This window comes from Bactrocera neohumeralis, chromosome 4 (assembly GCF_024586455.1).
Source record: "Bactrocera neohumeralis isolate Rockhampton chromosome 4, APGP_CSIRO_Bneo_wtdbg2-racon-allhic-juicebox.fasta_v2, whole genome shotgun sequence".
NCBI classification, from domain to species: Eukaryota; Metazoa; Arthropoda; class Insecta; order Diptera; family Tephritidae; genus Bactrocera; species Bactrocera neohumeralis.
In genome coordinates, this window is record NC_065921.1 from 26,569,471 (window position 1) to 26,596,125 (window position 26,655).

Here is a 26,655-nt window from a genome sequence, read left to right on the forward strand (position 1 = left end):
TTAAGGTAGGTGTACTTCGGTGTCTGAGCTTGTGGACAGATTCTCAAAACTATTCACTGCGAGAGATCTCTTGATTGACTCTCATTAAGATGTGGATATAACATTTTTTAATGCGTCTTCCACAAATAATTCTGCATCACAATAAATTAGCTTCAGTGCTCTTAATTAACAACGTGGCCACAGAACAGCCTGATCACACACTCACTCAGGAGCCATTGGTTAATGGAGGGCATACACGTATTTGCGTTATAATATCGGAAGATAATTTAGGTCTAAGAAAATTGAAAGCACGATTGGTTCCAAAATCACTAAAAATTTTCGAAAAACGGTGACGTCTGTGAAAAAATGCTTTCCGACTACCAGGATACCAAGAAACTTATTATTATTAACGATGAGTCTTGGATCTATGCTTCCGTCTCGGAAACAGACGCTCGATCAGCCGAATATAGTGAAAAGGTAAACCGAAGCCGAAGACACTACGCCAAAGCAGGTCAAAAATCAGGGTTATGTTGACAGATCAAGGTGTGGTACGTTCCGAATTCTTTCTGGCCGACCAAACTGTCAACAAGAAACAATGCGTCGTTTGCGCGAAGCTATTTGTAAAAAGAGGCCGGAATTATGAACCGACAACTATTGGATTTTGCACCGCGATAATGCTCCGTCGCATACTACATTGATTCTTGGTGAGTTTTTCGCCAAAGTTTCAACCAGTATCGTGCCGCAGCCACCGTATTCGCCTGATTTAGCGTCATGTGACTTCTGGCTATTGAGCCCGCTTCGAAGAAATCGTTTTGAGTCTATTAAAGACATTAAACATGAATTTCTACACTCCAGGAAACTGACTTTGGAGGATGACTGGTCAAGCAACAGATGTGGTTCATTAAAGAAAATAGTGCCTAAGTTCGTATCCTGAGCGTGTTTATATCCCTATCTCGCTCTCTACGCTCGTTATCTATTACTCCTTAGTAAAGCGTGGTCAACAAATTAATACGTAAACACTTGAAACTTAATAATTCCATATATAACTATGTACTATTCTACAATGTAATCATTACTTACCGTTAATGCAAATGGTATTGTCGTAATTAATTCTAGAATGAAATGAAACGAAAGAATCTGTTGCCAGATATTACCCTGTGAATGAAAATAATTCAGTATTAGAATACAAAAAAATTAATGTTAAAGTAATTGCTTGTAATTTTTAGTAATGTGCAAGAAACATATATGTTTATTTAATATGTATATAGCCGTACTAATCACAATAGAATTTAGCGTTCAAGCTTAAAGCATGTACATATGTATGTAAGTCATTATGAATACTAGAGCATAGGTGCATTAACTCTCACGCCATTTGCTCATTAAGCTACTTTTTGCATAGTAGTTTTCAGCATGAATATAAGAGTACTTGTTGTATTTGCTTTACTCATACAAAAATAGAATAACATAAGTAATAAGTGTGGCCATGTGAACTCATGGAGCTGTCAACACGTTCTATAGTGTCTGTATATATCTTCAAGTTGCTTTCCTACTTTAGAATAAAGTGTTATCTTATCTTATATATAAAAATGAATCGCAAATGTGTTGCTAAGCGCAAAACTCAACAACGCCGGGACCAATTTGGCCAATTCCTTTTTCTAAATGATCGCCGGGGTTCAAAGATGGTTTTTACGGCGAGAAAAATTCGAATAATTGCCAGAAAACCACTAAAAACATCCCTTTTCTTTTTCCCATACAAACGAATGAATGTTTGTTTGTTAGTAACGCTAATGCTAGAGAACGGCTGAACCAATCTTCATGAAATTTTCAGAGGTTCTTCGCTGTGGATCGGGGAAGGTTCAAAAATAAAGAAAACCGTATGCTTTTCCTGAGGAAAAGTCGGAAAATTGGACAATTCCAATAAATATTTTTTTGCGTTTACAATTTTTTTTCAATTATTTCAATCGTTCAAATTTGTCATTTGGTTTCTTTATTCCGGCTTTTCAAAAAAAAAAATTATTGAAAATTATTCAGCGAAAACGTTATGTGTGTTTCACACAAAGTGATAAATTACAGATTGAAATTTGTTACGAAGCCACGAAGAGGTCGCGTTCTTTTTTTGCCATCAACATATATTGGCAGCCCAAGGCACATGACAGAGTACTCCCAGGATGCGATGACATACTACTGTGCCCAAAAAATAAGGTGACATTGTATTTACATATTTTAAAAATTCTTTAATTATTCTTCCAAATCAATTTCATCCCCTTCAAAGTAATCCCCTCCCGATGCAATGCACTTATGCCAACGGATTTTCCAATCTTCGAAACATTGGTTGTAGTCACTTTCCGGGATGGCCTTCAGTTCCGTCTTCGCTGCGGCTTGAATCTCCTCTATCGTATAAAAACGTTGTCCCCGGAGCGGTCTTTTGAGCTTGGTGAACAGCCAGAAGTCGCACGGCGCCAGATCAGGTGAATACGGTGGTTGCGGAACGATATGGGTTGAGTTTTTGGCGAAATGATCACGAACTACGAGGGCAGTATGGGATGGTGCATTATCGTGGTGTAAAAACCAAGAATTGTCTTTCCACAATTCCGGCCTTTTTAGGCGGATAGCGTTACGCAAATGACGCACAACGTTCAAATAATATTCCTTGTTGACTGTTTGACCGGTTGGAAGGAATTCATAATGCACAACACCACGATAATCGAAGAAAACAGTCAACATGACCTTGATTTTTGAGCGACTTTGGCGCGATTTTTTTGGTCTCGGCTCTCTTTTGGCATGATATTCGCTCGATTGATCGGTTGTTTCGGGGTCGTAAGCATAGATCCAAGTCTCATCGCCAGTTATAATGCGTTTCATGACACCCTGATAGTCGTAAAGCATCGTTTCACGCACTTCAACGCGACGCTTTTTATCCAAAAAATTCAAGGTTTTCGGTACCAGGCGAGATTTGACGCGCTTGAGGCCCAAAACATCCTTCAAAATGGTATTGGCTGAGCCTTTCGATATGCCGACTTCATCAGCAAGCAACACCAAATATTTTCTTCGCTCTTCGCTTTTCGTCTTCGACACGTTCACGGCCGGCTTGGAAATCACTATACCACTTGTAAACACTTTTTTTAGACATAGCCTCGTCACCAAAGGCTTTCTGCACCATCCTCAACGTATCCGCAGCAGAAAATTGATTCCGTAAACAAAATTTAATGCAAATTCTTTGCTTAACAAATTTCGACATCGCAAAAAACGAAAAACTCACTTTTAGCAGCTCACAAAACGACACGTATCTCAAACACTAATGAATATTTTGACATGAAATTTGACATAAATGTGACTGACAGTACTACCAACCTAAAAAAAAATAATTCTCCAAATCCTTCGACGCGCGCAGTTTAAATTCAAATGTCACCTTATTTTTTGGGCACAGTAGTACGTGCGGTATTATGGATCGCGGTTGAATTGATGAAATCATTTCTGCGGAAATTCCTGATGCAGAGAAAGATCCAGTATTATACGAAGTGATGAAATCCGATATGGTTCATGGTACTTGCGAACACCATATTCCTACTTCGGTTTGTATGTCTGACCATAAATTTAGAAGAGTGAATATCGAAGTTGACAACACATGGATCATACTATATTCACCATTTTTGTCTAATTCACATTCAAAACTCATATCAAGGTTGAGTATTGCAGTTTGGTGAAATCGATAAAATACGTTTGTAAGTACGTCACCAAAAGGAAGCAACATAGCGGTTATTGGTCTTGAACGATATGGTTGATATGTGAACTGCAATAAAGCGCTTTGTAGGATATATTTTTTTTGCAATTCATGAACGTTTTCCGACTGTTGTGCGTCTCGCAATTCATTTGGAGAATGGCCAAAGAGTGTATTTCAATCCAGAGAAAACAGAACAGCCGGTGACCAGCCGCCAGCAACAAAATTAACATTGACGAGTTTTTTCTCAATTTTCTTTCTCTTTTCGGAAATACCTTGATATTATACTTCGCATGCCACCGAAGTTCGCACACTATTCGCGATGATCATTTCGACATATCAGCCTTCAAATCCACGTGGGATACGAGCAAAAATGACATTGCCGAAGGCATTTTATATCGTATTCGCTAAGAATTGTAAATGGGTCAATTCCGGTTGAAACTTCCGGTGGTTTGACATCAATTCCATCTGCCGTTTATCAATTCACGAAAGATGAACTTATCGCGAATGTTCGGACATAGGACAAATTATCGTAACTACGATTCCTTAAGTGCACGCGCAATCTTAGCTGCCAAAAATATCGATGTTGTTGACTTAAACTGGAAGATTCAAAGTCAAATTCCGGGAGACTTGCGCTCATACAAATCGATCGATCGTCTTGACAATGAAGACGACGCCGTGAATTATTCAGTGGAATTTCTAAATTCTTTGGAGAGGCTTGGTATGCCACCGCATCATTTGCGTCTTAAAGTTGGATCTGTCATTATTATGTTCCGCAATCTGCATGCGCCGAAACTGTGTAATGGAACCCGACTGATTGTGATGCACCTATCGAATACAAGGGGGCAGAATGCTTGATTCTACGAATTATTTTACTTCTAAAGATTTGCCATTTCAGTTCAAACGTATTCTATTTCCAGTGAAAATTGCATTTGTGGAGACAATCAACAGGACACAAGGATAGTTGCATAGTGTGTGGCATAAATTTGGAAATGCTATGTTTTCACACGGATATACGTGGCGTACTCACGAGTTGGCAAACCATCTTTTCGGTACATCGGAACGGAAACCAAAAAATGTTGCTTATCAAGCTCCGTTACATTGAAAAAAAAACAAAAATTAAATGATAAATTCTACTTTCTTTTAATTTCAAAACACGTAATTTCACGCAGGACAACGGCTGCAGCGTAAGCTAGTTTTAAATAAATTGCTGTAATTTTTGTTTAAACAAAATGTTTTTTTTTACTTTTTTTGTCTTAAATTTTCTTGTTGTACTCACCTTATAGCCTAGATATGTTAGTAGTACGGCCTCTGTGAGAGATACTAATGCTAATATTAATTGCGCTGCCCACAATATTGTGGGCCGATTCACCCATAAGATAGCTTCCCAATTTATAATGGGATTCTCCTGGAATTCCTCCTCCGTTAGTTGTGCCGAAACGAGGAACTCTGTTTTATTGCTCACTGAGCAGCCATAACTAAAACGGGAAAGAGAAGTATTATGCATGTTTTGAGCATGTTATTTGTCTAGGCAGTTATATGAGTTCAAAACTAATCTAGCACAACTAATTTTTATACCGAGCTTATTTTATTTTCAGAAATAATGAATATCGTTTATTGTGTTTATAATGCCATACTTTAAGGTTTGGTGGGCATTTAAATTTTCTTTGACCTAAACAATTTTATTTGCCCAACATTTGCAGAGTTTCTTTAAGTAAAATTAATCTCAAAATAGCTCTGTATATTATTTGGGCTATTTCTTTTCTGTTAACTACTCCGTAATATACCATTCACATATCTTTAGAATGCTTCAAGAACAATTTGGTTATCTGAAATTGGGTACCAAAGTATGTAGTATTCTGTAAGTCTTTATTTGTTTATCAAAAATTCTAAATCTTAGATCCACTGTGGGTGCAAATCACTGTGCTTCATATTACGACATGTCATTACTAGAAATAGAGGCTCTTTATATTCACCTTTTCACAGACTGATCAATGCATATGATATAAATTCAAGCAGATTTTGGAAATTAGGTATATGAAGAATAGAGGAAGTCTTGTTCTGATTCCATTCATTTTTGTAGAGAGGATATACTGTTATTAAAAAAACATTGCTTCAGAATTTCATTAATATTTCTTGAATTGAATTTTTAATTGGTTTATAGGGGCTAAGAGAAATATGAAGTCGATATTACCCATTTTAGGTACATGAACAAAATATGCTTCTTGAATTTTAATACTGGACTTCAAAATTTGACTGACATATTCAGTAAAATATTAGCCATTTGCAATCGGGTTCACATATTTGGTATCTGGGTCCTTGAAAAGTCATAGTCCGATTCAGCCCTAGGTGTCCATGCACCATCATTCTGATCAATTAAGTTCTGAATATAACATCATACAAATTATATCCAAGATTTCTTTTGCAGATTCGCTGAAACCAACTTTCGAGTACTTTTTCTACTAAATCAAGTCATATGCCATGAATAGAAAGTTCAATATGGACTTCGAAAGCTTGAAGAGAGCCTTGTTTATTGCTAAAGACCAATGACTTCAAATAACCCCACAAGAAGTAGCATATCAGTGTTAAGTAGTAACTTCTTGGAGGCCATTCAATGTCACAATTTCTTGAAATAAGCGAATCTCCAAACTTTACGCGCAATACTTCGGTTGTTAGACTTGCTGTGCGGCACGTAGTCCCGTCCTATTGGAATCAGAGGTTGTCTAGATCAACTTATTCCAATTGTGGCCATAAAAAGTTGGCTATCATCGATCTACTTGTATACCATTCGGCATTGATAGTAACGGTGTTACTAGCACATTTGGAAAGTAGTACTGACCAGACCAAAATCACACCAAACTGTCAATATAGGTGAATGTAGTAGTTGATCATGAATAATTTGTGGATTTTCTTTGTACCAGCATCGACAGTTTTGTTTATTTACTGCACCATTCAGATAAAAATGAGCCACATCGGTGAACAGATTTTTCTGTAAAAAATCGTTATCGTTTTCAAGTTGTTCCAAGGCAAAATTTTCTTGAGGAGGTTGGTCCGACAAGTTGTGGCTTGAGACTGCCCCAATCTTTGAGAACATCTTGGAATCGAAAAATCGCGGTCTTCAGCCACACTTCACTGATTGGCAGCAACATTTTCATTACTTCGAGCGTTTCTTAGACTTATTGGCACTAAAACATTAGTATGTAAAGAAAATGTACCCTCGATGAAAAGTGAGCAGAGGTGGACGATGATTCGACCATAAAATGGCAAAGGAGCACGAAAAGTTGCAAGGGGAGAACGATTGTTTTGATAATAAAATTTAAGAATTTGTAAGTGTTGTTCTTGTGTATATCTTACTATGATGATATTGTAAGCATTAATGAATACAATGAAAAAAAAAAATTGAAAAAAAATACAGATTATGACATACTAAAATCTCCAAATGACGGTTCCTTCATAACATCACTATTGGAAAATCCGTTATAACAAAGAACCTTTAGGTGAACCAAACTATTATACTTCGTTACCATATGTTGGAGAGTATAAAAATTAACCTAGATAACTGGAGACTAATTCCTTTACTAAGTAAACAATCTGTGAGTTTGTGAGCCATATTTGGTCTTATGTAAAAGTATTGCATTGCCAGAGAGGGCGATGAAAATAGGACGATTTTAGCGAAGTTCTGTTGGCAGTAGAGTCGGTTTAAAGGGGAAAAAATAACTCTTATTTCAAAATACTCCCTTTCTAGCGTAGAAATTTTTCAAATATGGGTTGTAGGGTTCTCGAAAAATTCACACATCGTATTATTTGGAAATTATAGTGAATCAGCGCCTCTGGTTTATGGTATTCCTGCAATATCATTCAACATATCATCTAAGAATTCCAAACTACGTAGAATACACGAGTATGACTGTTCCAAAACAAAGCTTAACATTAATCTTGCAAAATTTTCGTAATATTGAAAGAAAAAATAAGATATTAGAAAAGAGTCAGTTCAATAAAAAAGTTATTTGACATATTTACATACATAGCTATAACTGGAATTTAGGTCAATATTCAAGAAAAAAAAAGATTTTAGAGAATTTCACTTACCACGTTGCAAAGGTTGGATTCGTATCCGTTATCACACGTAATATGTACAGAACACATGCTAGTAACTTAAAAAACAAGTCGGCAATTCGTATTCGTAGGCCTGAAAATAGATCAGAAAGAAAGCGATTAATAACTAAGAGAGCGTTGTTGTTATTGTAGGGCGATTAAGCGAAAATATACGAATAATAATAACTATTACACAAAACAAATAAATTACAATTATCCGTACATAATTGCCAGCGGATGTTACGGCAATTATGTTTTGTACACATGTGTGTTTGTGATTACAGTGAAGTTGGACAAATAGGGCAAGAACTATGTAACCCAATAAGCTTTTCAAAGTACAAAGAAGCAAAATACGGAATTATTGTTTATTTTAGTGTTAATTAGATATTTGAATTACAACAACTTCACTGAAGTACAAAATTCAAATATTTTTCTGAAAAAGTATATTATGTTTGATTTTGTTCTGTCTGCAGGGTTAGTTAGCTTTATGTAGGGGGAGTTCGCACACTCAGTACTATGACATTTAGGAATATCGAAATTATTTCAACTATTTAGTGTGATTGTGTTGTGATAAAAGCTAAGTTGTGCCCTTGACTGAAACCACGATTGGCATCGAGCGGCTCGAAGAGGATGCCGATAACCCGATCCGGACGGAACTTTTGGTGTTGCTCACCATAGCACCTTCAGACATAATGGCGTAGAGACAGTCTGTTTTCGTGCTGTCGAAGGCGGCTTCAAAATCGAGATGGTATGTGTCGATCTTCCTTTCGCGGTTCTTTTCCAAGATAGTAGATTTTCTAGGTCTAAAGTAGAGTGGCTAATCAGTTTGTTAACGAGACCCTATATGCAATATTAAGAAGGCTTATGCCACGTCAGAGCTCACTTAGGTTCCAATCTTCGGGCATGCTGTCATCCGACCATATCTTGCAAGGAAGCTGATACAGGCACATTGTCAGTTCTTCGACGCCGTATTTGAATAGCTCGGCCAGTAATCCATCGGCCACTGTCTATTTGTTGTTTTTCAGGCGGGTAATTGCTAACTGAACCTCATTATAGTTGGGTAATGAAACATCTATTAGGTCGTCAACGATTGAGGAATCGTGTTCGCCATTTCCAAATGTTAGAGCTTCACTGCCGCTCGGCAGGTGGAGAAGTTTTCCTCCAAATCTTCAGTATGCTCTGAACATTAGGCACTAGATCATGACTTTGGGTCCAACAAGAGTATGCTCCAATCGTGAAACTTGTCGTTAGTCTTCGCATCTTTTCGTAGAGTTTTCGGGCATAACCCCTGTCGGCCAGCTTGCCAAGCTCTTCATACTCATACGCATTTCGGTCTCTTTTTTTTTTGTCTTCTTGTGTGTCTCGCTTCCCTCTTTAACTCTAGGTATCTAGGTAGGCAGTCTGCTTTCTCTCCTCTGCGACACAAAAGTTCTCATCGTATCAGCTGTTCTTTCAATATTTACGGAAACCAATGGTGCAGATGTACGTAAGGAGCTTGAAATTCCATCCCACAGTACCCTTATACCGAAGTGGTGATGAATGCTTTCAGGCAGCAGGAGTGCAAGTCGAGTTTAAAACCATTTCGCTGTCGATTGTGATAGTAGCTCGGAGGGTGCGTATCTTCGCTGTAACAAGATAGTGGTCCGAGTCGTTGTTAGATCATAACAAGGTCGATCTGGTTGAGAACTTTTCGATCTCAGCACATTTGGAGAGGTTTTGCTATGGAGGTTGAGTTTTCCGACTGTTGTACTAAAGATGCGTTCTTTGCGCACTCTAGCTAAAATTGCCAAGCATAGTTTTTACATCGACGTAAGGGCGTGGGCGCAAATCAGTGTTATGTTAAAAAATTTTTCTACTGCAGGGAATGCCGCAGCTCGACGACTGAGTCCACCATGAATCCCACACCGAATTAGCGCTGCTTTATATGTATGTCCGCTTTAGTAAATCTCACAAAGACCTAATCATCTTCGTCCTTGTCCCGTCCATCGCATTTCTTGGACGGCAGTGATATCAGCCTTTACTTTTACGAGAACATCAATCAGGTGAGCATCGGCACTTTCCCAACTAAGGAACCGGACATTGCAGGTGTATGCCCTTAAGCCATAGTTCTTAATGCTTCTACTTGGTTCGTCATCAAAAGTGGCGTCTTCCATACGAGGCTAATTTTTCGTTTTCATTGGGAGCGGCTTCCTTGTGGCGGGTCCTAAACTGAGCGCACAACCTTCCTAGACGCGTAGCATAAAGCTTTATACACATTTATATAGCGAGCTGTTTGTTTCAAGACCGCCGACCGCCCGCAGCTGCCTCTATGGTGAACAGACGCTGCAATTAGACTTCCTTCCTCTCACATAGCAGTGTGACCCAAGGCTCCACACATTGGCTACCGCATCTTACACAAGGAATACTCATGTTTCCAGTGTGAGCCGCACCGACGTAAAAGTAGGAATTGGGTATAGTTCTAGAACTGTAACTGCTTACCCAGAAGCATAACTATACCTCAGTTTTTAACTATTGACGTTAAAAATATTTGAAAATATTAATAAAACCATAAATATTCTCCAAGTGTATTTTGTATTGATCACGAGTGGGACCAAAAAAAGAAAATAATATTCGGATCTGTTCACGATAATTCCGACTTTATTCTGACTTTTGAAAGATGCGCCAATTGACAAGTAAGTTGTTTCCTTTAAAATTAGACCAATATTTAGCAAATAATCTTTTTGAGATTTATTGCATTAACTTTCGGATGTTCTTGCTTTCTTTTGGTATCCTCAGTACAAATATAGGTAATGTGTTTTTTGGTTTGAGGTTAGCAATACTCACAGTTTAATCCTCATTAATTAAGTACTTTCCTAAATTGACTTAATTATTCTCTCATTTAAATACAACTTATCGCTAATTGCTTTCTATATGCATACTGTGTATATGAGTAAATGTCGATTTGATGCGATGATTACTTAACTGGAACAGTTCTGCGACAGCATTCACTTCACCTCACTGATTTACCGGCATTAGAAATACTTCATCACATCATTCGCAGTCATTGTCAGCTCATTATCGGCTCATTATCAATGCGACCTCAAGGAAAATTGTTCATGGGTAAGCGAAAGTAATATGATTTGCTTCACCAGTGTACGAGGAATGCCATCGGCTATGAAGCGAAGTAATGGCAAGAGGGCAATAAGCATACATACATTTAGCTATGAGAGCCTGCACTATACTCAAGAAGATGCGGCGGTAATATAATAGGAAGATATGTGGGGAGAGTGGCGAACGCAATGACAATGAAATAACTAAATATTTGCTCGTATTTGCTGGCGGCATTTGTGTTTATAGTCAATATTATGTGGGCTTGCGGCTGAAGGCTTTAAGCGGGCAATTAGGAATGTACATAAGCAAATAGTGCAAGCCACTTATCGTTTATGTACCATATATATCGTTTATTTACCATGTTTATACTGGATAGTTACCATATTTATACTGGTTATTTACCATAAATATACTGGATATGTAGGTACGTGCTCAAAATACAAACGTTTTTGTAATAAAAAGGCATTTATTTAGTCTATGTGGGTTGAGAATAAAGGATATAATGCTGAGATTTCATCTACTAACTATTCTATTTTTGCTATAGCAGTTGGCTTATTATGAACTTGAATTAGTGATGGAACAGTATGCGTTATGTTCACTTTAATGAGCTATATGTTATACTATCTTCTATAGTATTGAACTGTATAGCTTTACCATATAATTTTTTGAAAATGAAGAGCTGACGGTTTAAGGTTTATCCATTTGATATGTGAGCTTCATATCATATAGAAAAAAGGAAAAACAAATGATTTTTTTACTCAAACATTGTTTATGCAGATTAAGTAATATTTTTTTTTGTTTTTAGCAAACCGTTGAGTAACGGTAATGGAGTAAAAGTAAGCATGAAGTAACCATAATGGTTTGTAAATACTATTTGGAGGGATTTTTTAACACGCTTAGTTGATTTTGACTATCTGCTTGCTGGGCATAGAATTTATGGATTTCATTAGTTTTACATTGGCGGTGGGTTTGCAGCTAGACTACAGCAAAACACAAAGAAAATATAATTCTCTAGTAGCCAGAACCCGGTAGACGATGTCAAACTTTACAGTATTTCGATATCAATCAAAAAGTCCCTCACAATACTTTGATTATAATAAAAAAGTCGGAAATCGCGAATTCATAGTTTAGTCAAGTCACACACCACATTCTAAAGAAAAGAAAAATTTATTTCATCATACATTTTTTAATAAGCCAGCAGCCGGTAGACAATGTCAAACTTTTCAGTATTTCCATATCAATCAAAAAGTCTCTCACAAAACTTTGAGAATAGAAAAAAAGTCGGAAATCGCGAAATCATAGTTTAGTCAAGTCACACACCACATGCGAAAGAAGAGAAAAATTTATTTCATCATACATTTTTTAATAAGCCAGCAGCCGGTAGACAATGTCAAACTTTACAGTATTTCCATATCAATCAAAAAGTCTCTCACAAAACTTTGTTATAATAAAAAAGTCGGAAATCGCGAAATCATAGTTTAGTCAAGTCACACACCACATTCGAAAAAAAAAACCAAAATTGATTTCATCATACATTTTTTAATAAGCCAGCAGCCGGTAGACAATGTCAAACTTTTCAGTATTTCCATATCAATCAAAAAGTCTCTCACAAAACTTTGAGAATAGAAAAAAGTCGGAAATCAAAAAAAATTATAGTTTAGTTAAGTCACACACCACATTCGAAAAAAAGGAAAATTGATTTCATTATTCATGTTTAATGATTTTTGTTTATGCTATATAAATATAGAGTTTCTTAAGAAAATAATTTTGTGTAAAAAGGCCTCTAAATTCATACATGTATACCTTATACACCCAACTCATGTCGTTATATTTTACCAAACTTATTTACTTTGCTTCACTTTTCTTTTGCATATAATTCGTAATTTCGTTTGGCTTTCATGTCATCACCTCATAACTGAACATTGCTCGTATTTCTAACACTTACTCTTTTATATGTTTAATCCCATAAACCTCTAATTTGTGTCGTAAATTTATAGGTGCTCGACATGCAAACATGCTGACAAGAGAATGCACTGGAGAATGTGTGGGAATTTAACGTGTTTTATAAACATTTTCTCAACTTTGCTATGAACTTAATAAACTTTAGCTGGTAAGTTGCTTTTGAAAATATATTATTTCATTAAAAGTTAAAGATTTGTAGACGGGATTATACTCAAGCACCCCTTGACAGATGGTAGAACCTTTCGACCTACTTTTTTACGAAAGTAGTTAAAATGAAAGTATGCAAAGGAAGCAGTTAGTGAACCTTTAGTCTTTAGAGGCTCTGGAGTTAAGAGAGTTAGTAGTAGAGAGTGTGCTTGAAGAATCACAAAACCCCTAAAGCAGACGAGATATCTACATAGCTCAATCTGCACTTGTACTATGTTTCCCTGTGCCATACGTTTAAGGTCATAATAATATGACCGTTGTTTAAAGAAATTAGACAAAAATATCACAGCAAAAATTATAAATCAATCACACTGCTGGAAATAGTCTATAAAATATTTTAAACGCAGGGAAAAAATATCAAGATTTCACTTGTTTATAGATTTCAAGGCGATATACGATGGATCATTTCTTTACGAAAGTGGCTTAAGATAATATAAATAGATCGCTTCTCGGCAAAGCCTTATACTCGTATGTGTTGGTAGAGCCAATAATGTAGTAGGGACATAAAAAATTTGTAACGAGACGGAAATTCTATAAATTGCCCAAGACAAGGCGAAGGCCTTTCATGCCAACTATTCAATCTTGCGCTTGAAAAGGTAAAAATAGACTCTGGAGTAAACACTAAAGGTCCAAATTTTTCAAATCGACTCAAATTTTGACTTACGTTGACGATAAAGACATCAGTTCCCCTATCGGAAGAGGGTGAAATTTGCTCGTGGTAAGCTATGCTTGTCGTAAGAGGCCACTAAGATCCAATATGCACTATGTCTGCTATTTAGCTTGCCTCGAGATTTCAGCACAGTCTTGTCAGGAATACTGCTATAATATTCAGCTTAAACTTGTATTATAGGCTTTGAATGAGATTTCTCTTATGAAAAAACATTTGAAGTTTGAGCGACAAATGTAACCAGTCATTGAGTTTGATAGGTGTCCAACTGGTTGTAGCAAAAGTTAGAAGGTCTGACCGGAGACTAATTGGGTTTGACCCTTTGTGGAGATTCGTGTTTTTTGTGATTTAAACAAAAAGGCAGGAGGAATTGAAAACTCAGGTTTGGAAGTCGCAAGGTGAAAAATGTGTCTTTTCCCCCTGACCAATTGGAACCAAATCATACTTGCAAAAAGCTTGTCTTATTTGGATCGCTGCATCAACACATTCTTTCTGTTCTATGTACTCTTAAGCCACATGAGGTAAGGCCATCATCGGCAAGTACTCACTTAAAGACATGATGTTGTTGTTTCGAAAAGGGACAACAGAATGCATTATTTCTTAAAATTGACTCGCTTTTTCAGAAAATCTAAAACTAAAAAGTCGAATCTCCATCTATTCAAAAGAAAATATGCACCAAGTACCTTGTGGTAGACTTGGATATCAAACTGCTGTGTGCATGTGTGCATGTAGGTAGATGCTTGGCATAATCTGAGAACTTCTTCCCTCTCTCTTGCACTGCTGCTACAGTAAGACTAATTCTACACAACAGTGCAGTAGTATGATGGACTTGCGTACAGAAATCTACCTATTGGAAGTCAATGGAAAGGGGGTAGAGGCTCGCTGCGCTATGTAATACAGTATAACGGCAGCTCTAAGAACGATTCCAACGACAGCCCTTGAACTTTTGCTAAATCTCCCATCTAAAGATCTACTCGCTCAAAACTGCTGCTCCCACTTTTCAATTGAGAAAGAAATTTCACAGTAAACATAAGAAAAGGTGGTTGGCGTAAAGGTAAGTTAGCTGCGCGCAACACATTAAACATCTATACGGATGGCTCGAAAATGGCGGACATAGTTGGTGCGGACATATACTATACAGACTTAGACATAAGGCAGCCTTTTAAGCTGCCAGAACCCTACATTATATTCCAAGCAGAGATCTTTGCTATTAGCAAAGCCGCGAAGCTGGATTATAATACATCAGCAAGCAACTCCATAGTCAACATATACCCTCGGTACGCATAACAGTCAATTGTGTCTTCGAAATCAGGGAATAACTTATAAATTGTGGAAAAACTAATTTGATTGTAAATCGTAAGAGTTATTTGGAAAAGGCTGTTCGAATAGTTGTGGTTGATATTTTGTGTATGAAACTCGTTCTTGAGATGCGGTAACCTGATAACTATTTCAATGTTCCAATAATTCAAACATGCGTCAGAAAGCTACGGTCCTTGTGCGTCTTTTGCGGTATGTAGTATACCATATTATTCATCTGAAGCGTGAACAACATTTTGTCACTCAAATATGACAAACTTCTTGCCTGAAAAAGTGTTGGTGGGAAGTTCTTCACCATTACTTCAGCATTAAGTAAACCTCAGCCGAAAGTCTTTGTGATTTTGTGAGAGTTTATGATGAACAAGCTCTCGCTGAGGCTTTAAAAATTTTGTCAAACCTGCCTTATAGCATAGTTCTTGCCCCTTCTGAAAATGAAATTAATTACAAAACATATGCTTCTTCCTCAGTCCACAAAAGCAAAGAAAGGAAGTTTTTCAATCCCTCCAACATTTTGCCAATAGGACCACTACTACTTAGTGCCAGCTCTGCAAGTGTTTGTAATTGTTTGTTGTATTCAATTGTAGGCATTTCATGCTTTCGTAATTTAAGGCGCTCTAAGCGCATGTGGCTTACCAACAACAAATACTACCAATTACGATTGTGTTTACACACACGCACACAAATATTGACGGCTGCGTCTATGTGGTTTGCGGTTAATGGTTTACATAAATATTCAAGTTCAGTTTGGTAAGTTCAATTGTGGTGTGCGTGTGCGTGTGGCGCAGTTACAGTTATGTGAACCCGATACTTGTTGACACTTGCCACAGGTTCTTTGTATTTTGCCTCCTGCATAATAATTAATTAATTAAGTAATTATGTTGTTGTTATGATTAAGGCCTGACCACTTGAATAATGACAGCGCAAAATGGACAAGCAAAGCAGAGTTGCTTTGAAGAGTAAGCAAACAATTTGATTTGGAATTACTTAAATGCGCCAAAGGGTTGTCTTATATATGTATATATATATTGTTTGTGATTCAAAAATTTTTTTTTTCTTTTTTTCAATTGGTACTCGCAAAAAGAGGTTCCTAGACACCTCTAAGAAAGCCTCTCCAAATATGAGTTTTTAATTGTAACGGGAAGGTCCTCCGCCTAACGGTTTTCTATTTTTTCTTATTATCAGATAGAAAAATTTATATCTCGCTTCCAACTACTTGAAAAAATATCTTGTTAATTAGGTTTTGTAGGAAATTGAACGCTCTAAAATATGGTCTCTTATGATTTTTTCGTAAACCCAACCGTTTAAAAGATATTAACGGTTGAAATTTGACTATTTTTGGAAAAATTCTTTATTTCTTATTAATTTTATAACTCAATGAGAAAAAAATTATTATGAAGATTTTTGGAGAGGCTTTTGTCTAGGAACCTCATTTTTGAAACCAATTTCATAATCACCCTAATATGTATATATATATTGCATGTGACAGCATTACTGTAATGTATAATATACTAAGCAACGGAGGACCATAAATGATAGTATGTATACCTTGTCAGGAAAAACTTAGCTGAGTTGTTCAGTCAAATGATCGTCTCTCAATTTGCCTGTACGTACGCTTATTTTTGAGATATTGACTTTAAATTTTACACAGTTCTTTTACTTACCGAGCAGCTGCTTCTTTGTCGAAACCACCGATATCTGACAACTATAGCATATAGCTGCAATATAAACTGATCGATAAAAATGAAGTCCTTGTATGAAAAACTTTTTTATTTGACAAGATATCTTAACCAAATTTGACACACATTATAACTTAAAGTATTGCTACAATCTCCGAAGAAATTGTTTGGATCGGAGAACTATAGCATAAAGCTGCCATATAAACTGACCGACCAAATTCAACTGTTTGTATGGAAAACTTTTTTATTTCACAAACTATATAAACATAATTTGGCATGGCTTACTACCAAAAGTAATGCTGCAATTCCCGAAGAAATTGTTGGAATCGGAGAACTATATCATATTGCTGTCATACAAACTGATTCAAAATGGAAAACTTTTTTCAATTGGCAAGATATTTAACCAAATTTGGCACATTAAAATTTAAGAAGAAATTTCTTAGATCGAAAAACTATAGCATATAGCTGTCATACAAATTGATCAACCAAACTCAACTCTTTTTTTCTTTTCATTTGACAAGATATCTTGACCAAATTTTACACAGATTATTATATGCGCAATTGTTACAATCCCCGTAGAAATTGTTTATATCGGAGAAGTGTAGCATATAGCTGTTATACAAACTGACCAATCCAAATCAAGTCCTTGTATGAAAAGAACTATAGCTTATAGCTGTCATACAAACTGATCGACCAAAATCAATATACTCAATCAATTCTTGTACTTTTTTACTCTGTAATAAATGCTTCTCTGAACGGTATTATTGCTTCGGTGCAGTGATTATTTCTTTTTGATTCATCTTCATGCAACAGAAAACAGTTATTTGCAATATTTATATGTTTATTGCTAGTTTGCTCTTCTAGCTAAATATTTGCGTTGTCAGACTGAGTAGCAAATGTCACAGCTGAAGCAAGCAAAACTTTGCAATACTCACATACATACACAAACAAATGAAAAAACGTTGTATATTTGCACGCTTAGTTAGTATAGCTGTCCAAGTTGCCAGCCTTGTTTGCTAAGTTTTCCTAGAACTTAGTTTAGTTTTGAATTGTACAATTGGGAATTGATTCCCAAGTTGCTTAAAGTGCTCACACGACTTCCCAACATTATTTGTGCAAAATATTTTGAACTTACTGGCATAAAGTTTGCACAGTTGTGGGTGCAACAAACTTCAAAGGTCACGTGCTGGCGTGTAAATATTTGGAAAATTTACTTAGACGGCCGCAGAAGGCTCAAGCGTGGCTATGAAAACTCAAGCGTGGCCAAGAAGACCCAAGCATGGCAGCGCAAGTCGAAAGGGAGCGACATCAGCCCTCGTGAATTATTGAAAAAGCAATTTTTGTTGTGGCAAATTGAAGCTCTTAAAGTTTTGTAATCTAAATATTAGTTAGCTTGTCGTATTTCAAATGAAGTTTTGAATGAAAATTGTAGCAAAGTGTTATTAATAGTTAATCTGTAGCTTGTAAGTAAATAAATTTTAAGGCCAAAGTGCTCTAAAATTATTGAAAATAAATATTTCTATGAAATGCCATTATATAACAAGCGTACTCATATACAATATTTATAAATTCTGAAAAATAAATTCAAATTGGCGCTTTTGTTTGATAATTTCATGCTCAGTGAAGCATTAAAGGCCACTCGCTCGGTGCATAGCTTCTGCACGCTCACAAATGCTTGTAGTTTACAGTTATTGCATATCGTTATATGGCAGCTGGTATATATTCGCTGTATGACGCTGCAGTGTTGCTTTAGAGCGAGCGTAATGTTTATAAATAGAAATGTATTCGCATTTGCTTATGTATTAGTCATTCGTATTGATTGAAATGCTGCTGAGTGATATATTTGTGGAAAGTAGCTTTGAGAAGTACTGATTGAACAGACTGCTTTAAAGAATGCAGAAATGTGTTTTTATTTTGTGCAATTAAATTTTTAAAAACATTAGATATGCATTGGTATGTCATGGCGTATGAGTAACACTTATGCTTGCTTGGAGTTCTTAGAAGCCTGACCGGCGTATGGGTAACATTGATAGTTGCTGTGCGCTATAACTGTAGCACCATTGCGTATGGAGAACACTTTCGTTGAAGGAAATATTGATGTGTCATGGCGTATGAGTAACAATGTTGTTCATGTTTAGGTGGCACTAATCCGCCAATGCGTATGAGTAACGCTAATGTGAACGGAATTACCCATTCATATGTTCTAAAATGTTGCTGGAATGACGTGTCGTATGAGTAACATTTAAATTTGCTCACATTGTTATTTATACAGCTGCGAGCAGTGAAATAGTAGCGGGTGTTAGAGCTTGACATATCTGTGAGTTATGTAAAATACCAAACAATTTCAACATCCATTGAAATGCAAAAGTGGATCATATTTTCCAGGCTATGTTTATTACTAAAAATATTTAGATTTGAATATGTGCAAGATATGTTTATTTACAAAGATGTGTTTATGTATGAAAATTGTTGGGAGCAGTAAAAGAGTAGTAAATCACTAAAAATTTTTTTTAAAAAACACTGAAGGATTTTTGCAAGTTTCGTCTATAGGAGATCTTAATACTTGGTAGCATGGCCATGATTTTTGATAACAGCAATACATCGCTTCTTCAGAGAATCTACGAGACTCTGGCATCTTTTCAGTGGTATGCTCTGCCATGATTGCTGCACTACGGTGCACAAATCCTTGTTGTTTTTGGGTTTATCATTTCACACGGCTTTCTTGAAGTCTGCCCAACGGTTTTCAATAGGATTGAGGCCAGGGGATTGAGCTGGCCTATCCATGACCTCAATTTCATTGACCCGAAATCATTCCTTTGTATCCCTACTGGTGTGCTTCGGGTCATTATCCTGCTGAAATATCCATTTCAGCGGCATGTCCACTTCAGCAAATGGTATCATAATATACTGCATTATATCCACGTATGTGTATCGGTCCATTATGCGAGTAATCATGTGAATTGGGCCTACACTGGGCTGTAAGAAAAACAGACCAAACCATGACATTCGAACCGCCATGCTTCAAAGTTTTTGTGCTGAATCTGGAGTCGTACTCTGTATTAGGGGAGCGTCTTAGATACTTTGCCGTAAAATAGAATAACTTTCGATACGTCTGTCCACAAGTTGTTGCGCCGTTTCTCAATCGGCCAATTCAAGTGTCCTTTGGCGAATTTAAGATGACGTGCTACTTTTGTTTTCAATAACGGTACTTTTCTAGGACTGCGGACATATAAATTATGTTCCTGTAGAAGTCTTCTCACTGTATGAACACCGCAGGCCAGGTTAAGTTCGTTCAGAATCTCCACAGCTGACATTCTAGGTCGAGTCTTAGCACATCTTACAACTATTCGTGTAAAATTCTCAGAAAGAATCCGTCTTGCTTTTTCTTCTTTTTTTTTTATGAATAATTGCATTGCGAATCGTTGTGGCTTAATACATGTCTTTCCACTCCCTTGTAGGTTTTACCATTCACTACAGTGCTTCCGCGGCCCAATAAAAGGTGCAAAGTCATATTTTTTTTTTTGCATTGAATAATAAATAAAAGATCAGGAAACTTACTTTTTGTTTGAAAAAATTAAATATTTTTTAGTAAAAATTATCTGTTTGTAATCCAATCAGAATCCTATAAGACAACTGGGACACATAAATAGCTAAATCTGAAAAGGGTTTACAAGGGTCCATTTTACCATTTCTTCGAACAGTTTACTAGACGCCATACCATGTAAACGCGCCCCAGACCATGATACTTCTACCGCCATGGTTAATGGCTTTTTTCGTATACCTGGGGTTAAGGTTTTGACCTTGTGTACGACGTACAAATGTTTTTCCACATGTACCTATCTTATTTATCTTGATTTCATCGATCCAAAGCACGTTCCTCCAAAATTGTGCTGTTTTGTCTCGTGTGTCCATTTTGACAAGAGTGGTTTCGTCCTGCTAATTCGTCCAGAAAGGTCAGCGTCGTTTTCTACCAGCTTTCTGGACACGTCCACACTATATACACTGGGCATCATCAGGTTAGCACATACCCTCGTGTAAGTGCTTTAGGATCGAAACATAAAGCGCTAATGTTTTTAAAATTAATAAAAATTATTTTTCTTTATGACCCATTTAATTCCGAGTTAAATAAAACAAACAACACTGGTTATTTATTTTTGTAATATATTTTTTTGTTTTTTTTTTTTCGAAAAATAACATAAAAATTAACAATTCAAATTTGGTCATCAGGTTAGCACACATCATTTTTTTCATTGTTGAAAAGTTTTTTAACTATGAAATTTTTTATAAAGTGTTACATATTGTAATTTTAACATTTTTATACAAAAATTAATAATGTGTCGATCCTCCCTTGTTGAGAATTACCTCATAGATTCGATTGGAAACGATTCATATAATTTCCCAATATAATTAAGTGAAATGGTGGATCCTTGATGCCTTCAATTAGCTCCTCTTTGTTGGAATATTGTTTCCCAGACTCGTAAACTTCGGGGCATTGTCGTGTTGGAAAGTCCACGGCAGATCTCCGAATACGTTTTGGAAATGGGGAAAAGCTATTTCAAGTAACTTTTTGTAAGTGTTTGCATTCATATTTGTAGTTAAAAACTGTAACTCGCACGTTCCGTAATAGGAGATGGCGCCCCACACCATTACACCCCCACCCTACTATGAAGGCGATGCAACTGATGTTCTTCTTTGCGAAGATCATGGAAGTAGTAGTTGTATCCGTCCGGACCTTCCAAATTAAATTTTTTTTCATCCGAGAAGACAACGTAGCGCCAATCAGAATTCCATGTCATGTGCTTCCTCGCAAAATTCAAGCGCACTTCCTTTCTAGCAACGTTTAGTGGGGTTTTTTCTTTAATTTCAGTTTTTTAAATGTGGAGCACTACGTATCACTCTTTGAATTGTAGATAAGCTCGCTTTAACATTAACATTTGCCCTAATCTTTGCGGTCGAGACGTGAGAGTGTGAGGCTTCTCTCAAAATTGCTCTCTTATTAGCAGCGGAAATAACTCTATTATTCCCTCCTTTGATATTTTTGCCATAATTCAACTTATTGCTGAGGAATGCTGATATAACTTTACGACTTCTGCTCATGTTTTTGGATATTGAACTTATTGACAGCCCTGCTTCCTTGTAAGCTTCAATTTTGGATCTCTCTTCAACAGATTGCGATTTTCCTTTACTCATATTAAAGCGAATAGTTTACTTTAGTAGTATAAAAAAATTGGTTGCAATACGCATTAAACTGTTGAAGATAAACTGAAAAGAATTTGCATGTGCTAACCTGATGACGCAAAAATACAACACACTTCTCCATCAAAAATAATAGAAAATAGGAAAAACCAAATAACGGGATCTTTCTTCCACATATTCTCTTTGCCAGTGATGGTGTATACGAAGATCAGAAAAATAGAGTAAAATAATTTTGCTGCATCTTAACAAAAACAACTACAAGAGCAATTATATAAAGCTAAAAGGGGGTGTGCTAACCTGATGATGCGCAGTGTACGTCATTAACTTTGATCATAATTTCTCTGACAGACCTAAAAGGATCGGCTTTGTACTTGCGTACAATGATTGGTTTTCTTGGTATCTTTTTGTTGATACAAGATGCGTCTTTTTTTTGTTACGTAAAGAACATATATATATACCAGTTTTCGAGGGAAAAGCATTACTTCAGCAACTTCGGTAGCTGCTTTTCCTTTTATGAACAATATGTTAGAAGACTATTGTTGCCGTGGGAAAAAATCTACGTATATTAAATATCGTGAAGATACCTTGACATTATCTGCAAAATCTACAATCCAACTCAAAAGACGGACACTTCATGAAAAAAATATTTAAAATTATGAACAAAGTCTTACTATTTTTTGCCCAAAGTATAATTTTATATATTATATTTTTCTTTTGCATACTCACTTGATCTCTGATTCTTAATGAAGTAAAGTTGCAGTCTTTCTTTGAATGTGTTTTCGTTTACGTAATATTCCACACGGACTCTGAAAGCAGAAAGCAGAAAATCCCCACGAAATGGGGAATTACAGCAATTAGTGGCGATTAGTAAGAAATTGTAGCGCTAAGTGGTGAAATAAGTACTTTGCATGTGCGCAGAAAATCTTCCAAAACACATGTAATTTAATTAGTACGATAACTTACTTACAAAAATACAGTTACTAAGTACAGAAATAATTATTTCACTCACATATAAGAGTTAAACACATACTGACGCTTAGCTGGAGATACAGAAGTAGAAAGAATTTGCTAAATATAATTGTCAAAGGAGCTGAAATTCGTGGTATAGCAGTGACAAGCGTTGGGTAGGTGTGGAAAACTATTTTCGCTGCGCGTGTTTTACAAGTGGCAAGTTGTAAACTTTTTACTTATGATTGCTTTAGCTGCTTGTTAGCAAAAACGAGCGAGTATTTGCGTAGTTTTTCGTTATTTCGCACATTTTTGCAATTGCAACACTTTTGCTGTGTTGCACAGTGGGACGAGAGTGGTAAAAAATTGTATAGTAAAATGTCAGAATACAGTAGCTCAATTTTCAAAGAAAAATACTTGACTAAGTGTATCGCAAACTTTTCTTTTATATAAAAGATTGTTAATAGCTTTCGTAAACAAAAGTACAGGGTGTTCCGAATACATGTAAAATTTTTTAAAGTTTGTAAAATTAGGTTTAAATTAATTTTTAATTTTTAATTTGGATAAACAATTATTTATTTACTAGGAAGATATATAAATAGTTTTTTTCATCAAATTACATAACTCGCAGTGATTTTTGGCGACTTGCAGCAGAAACTTTCATAAACTGCTAAAGTTTTTTGCTTAAAATTTTTCGCACTTTACCGCGAGGATGCTGAAAGCTTTATGTCCTCATGTTGCATATTACTTTTGATCAAAAACGGGATTACCCAAGAAATGCAACGGTAAGTCGTTAGTTGGAACCGGTGACGATAGGTGGTGCTGCAGCCAATAGGTTTTGAAAGTACTGTTTTATTATTTAAAATTAAAAAAAATCGACACCCTGTATTTAAATTTTTTTCTTAAGAAATCATACAAAACTTCTGGGTTTAATATATTTAAATTGTAAACAAAACTATTTGTTAATTTGGTTTTTATATTTTGAAACAAAAAAAGTTGGTTCACCCTGTATTCAAAATTGTCTGCTTACAATTACAAAAAGCTCTCATAAGTGCAATTTATTTTATGATATTTCACGATAATTTTATATGATATGTGCAATAAAAAATATTCGCTAAAACTTTTTTAAGTGTTTGATATTAAAAATAATAATGTTGATCTACCATGTATTTCAATTTGTTTGCCTTGTAGAGCAGAAAATAAAAATTACATCATATTTGCTATTTTAAATTAAAGTACACTAGATTTCAGGCGTATTCTCGCAAAGAACCCCGTTTCCCCGGGCTATCTGAAGAGGGCAAATGGGAAGTGGGCCTTAAACAGTGAAGATAAACTTCAGATGCTTCTTGATGGTCACTTCCCGAGCAGCACTCCTCTGGGGAATATCTCTCGAAGTGCTGCAAGATGATTACCTTTGTCGACCTTTTGGTTGAAATACTCTTAATCAATTTTTGCAAATGTTTCAAGTCCCCGAGACCGGATGTGAACATTACACCGCATCTGCAGCCGGCTGCTAAGGTGCCATACAGCTAGTTGGCGCATTTCTATGCGAACTGAATTATATTGGGTTACATCCTGGTGGCTTGGAGACGAGTTAGACTTACGTTCATCCCAACGGCTGGTAGGAGCTCCCACCTTACGGCCAAGGACTCTAGGCCAATCAGCCTATTCCCCTTCTTACTAAAAACCATGGAGAGACTGATGGAATGGCACGAGGGAGCTTTCAATAACATCCAGCAGAAAGTCGTTACTGCTCTGGATGGTTTTAGGGTTGAATGAAACCTCATTCTCAGTCTTCTGTGCGACAAAAGAACGCCTCATCCGCTCAATGAAATGTGAGTAGGGGAACCCCACAAAGTGGATTGGAGTTCTCTTCTATGTACTCTGGTCGTTAACGATCTGCTCAAAATACTTGAGGATCGCGGCTTCCGGGTGATTTTCAATATAGACGAGTAGCACTTATGGTTAAAGAAAATTTTCTGAATACCGTGTATGAGTTGACGCAGGGGTATCTTAGCATCTTAACAAACTGGGTCGGAAGTGGTCTCGACATCAATAATATATTTTATAAGATCCCAGTGGCACCGCTGACGCAAATGGGAGCCATCAATCTGCAACTGGCGGATACAGCGAATTATCTAGTCAAGCCCATAATGCTCTATGGAGCTTTAAGTGACGGAAGGCTCTAGAAAAACCGCAAAGAAACTCAAGAGCTTTGAATGAACGGCGTTCATCAGCATGTGTGGTAAACTAAGGTCCACTCCAACTATGGCACTTAACGCCATCTTGCTCGTAGACATCATCGGAAGTTGCTATCAGACTCAGAGAATCTGGGTTCTTAAAAGTACACGTATCTGAACACTCGGATATTCTCAAACAGTTTGACTTCATACGGGATCATTTGGATCACGAAGTCGCCAAACCGAACTCTGGCGGCTTCTCTGCACATATACCGACGAAGGAGGTGTTGGTTGGAAGAAGCCGTTGGAGGAAAGGAGCAGTGAACTTCTTTACGGATGGTTCAAGGCTTGGCGCAAGGTTGGTGTAGGGGTTTACTGTCAGGAACACTATATCAACTCCAGCTACAGACCTCCTGACTATCGCAGTGTCTTCCAAGCCGAGGTTGCTGCTACGGAGTGCTGCCTCCTTCAGAGGAGTGACTATTCACTCAGATAGCAGAGCGGGAATACTAGCCTTGAATTCATTTACAGTGCACTCAGGGTTGGTCGAAGTTGGTGCCTAACCTCGCTATCAATAGCATCGAGTGTCTGTGTGTTAAGACTGCTATGGGTGCCGGGTCATAGCGGAATTGCAAGAAACTGCAAAGCTAATGAGCTATCGGTAGATTAGGAGCAGGTCGGTGCTCCAGTATGCTTTTGTCTTCTACTACTAGATAGCTGGGCTTCGCGGAAGCTTGGTACATGCGCTGTCACAAAAGCCTTTTGACCCAAGGCAGATATAGTGATCTCTTTGCTCTCCGTAACGCTAGCCTCTCCCTAGTTGTTGGGCCATTGTCTTACTGTTGTAAGGTTGGGATTCTTACCAGACGCCATTTGCAAAAGCTGATATAGTAGTTCACGTGCGATATTCGATCAGCCATCCAACCTGGCCTAACCTAAACTAGATTTCAACATGTGTGAAACTGCATTACTGAGCGTTGACACGCCTCCTTTAAATATCATATGAAGAAACTGCGTTAGAACAATTTTTACAAAGCCTACTTTTGAGGTTATATTATTATGAAATTTGACATTATACTTAGATCCCAGGGAGACCCACCTAGGTTGTGAACTTAAAAAATCAATATTCTTTACAGCATTTTTTTTTGCCCAATGTGCACCATATTGCCACTGGCTGCTGTTGAAGTGCGAATATGTTTTTTCCAATTGTAGCGATGCTTACACAAATATCACACACACACACACACTGTGCCGCACTTGTACACATGTTCTCAAAGTTTAGCCTGACTTACAAGCATAATAACTAGCTGTGGCACGCTTTCGAGCTGCCGCCGGCTACTGAGTGTCGCTGCAACTTGTATGCACAGCGCACACGGGCCAACGGGAGATTTATAGTTTTCTTGTTTTTTCGAACGCCTTCGCAATTTTTTGCCAACTTCGCCTGCAGCCACTGCTCAACGCGCACGTTCACAAGCACCGCTCTTGTATGTGTTGTTGTTGTTGTGATTTGTATGCTCACCCCGCACTACGAGCTTATTTTGCTTGTAAATTTAGTGTAACATTTCACTGTCGCACGCTCGCTCTGCAATCTTGCACGTGCCACACGCGCATTCTCATCCG

The 26,655-nt window shown here is 36.9% G+C and overlaps 1 protein-coding gene across 15 annotated transcripts in view; it reads right to left on the reverse strand.

Annotated features, from left to right (window-relative positions):
* Positions 1–26,655, reverse strand: part of LOC126755999 (potassium channel subfamily T member 2) — a 294,777-nt gene that overhangs the window by 91,082 nt on the left and 177,040 nt on the right. For all 15 annotated transcript variants that reach the window (XM_050468780.1, XM_050468781.1, XM_050468779.1 and 12 more), the window contains exons 3-6: positions 22,634–22,713; positions 7,787–7,886; positions 4,977–5,175; positions 1,060–1,134 (exon numbers count right to left, since the gene is read on the reverse strand). In XM_050468780.1, the coding sequence (XP_050324737.1) occupies positions 1,060–1,134; positions 4,977–5,175; positions 7,787–7,886; positions 22,634–22,713 (454 nt within the window). The remainder of the gene's footprint in view (positions 1–1,059; positions 1,135–4,976; positions 5,176–7,786; positions 7,887–22,633; positions 22,714–26,655) is intronic.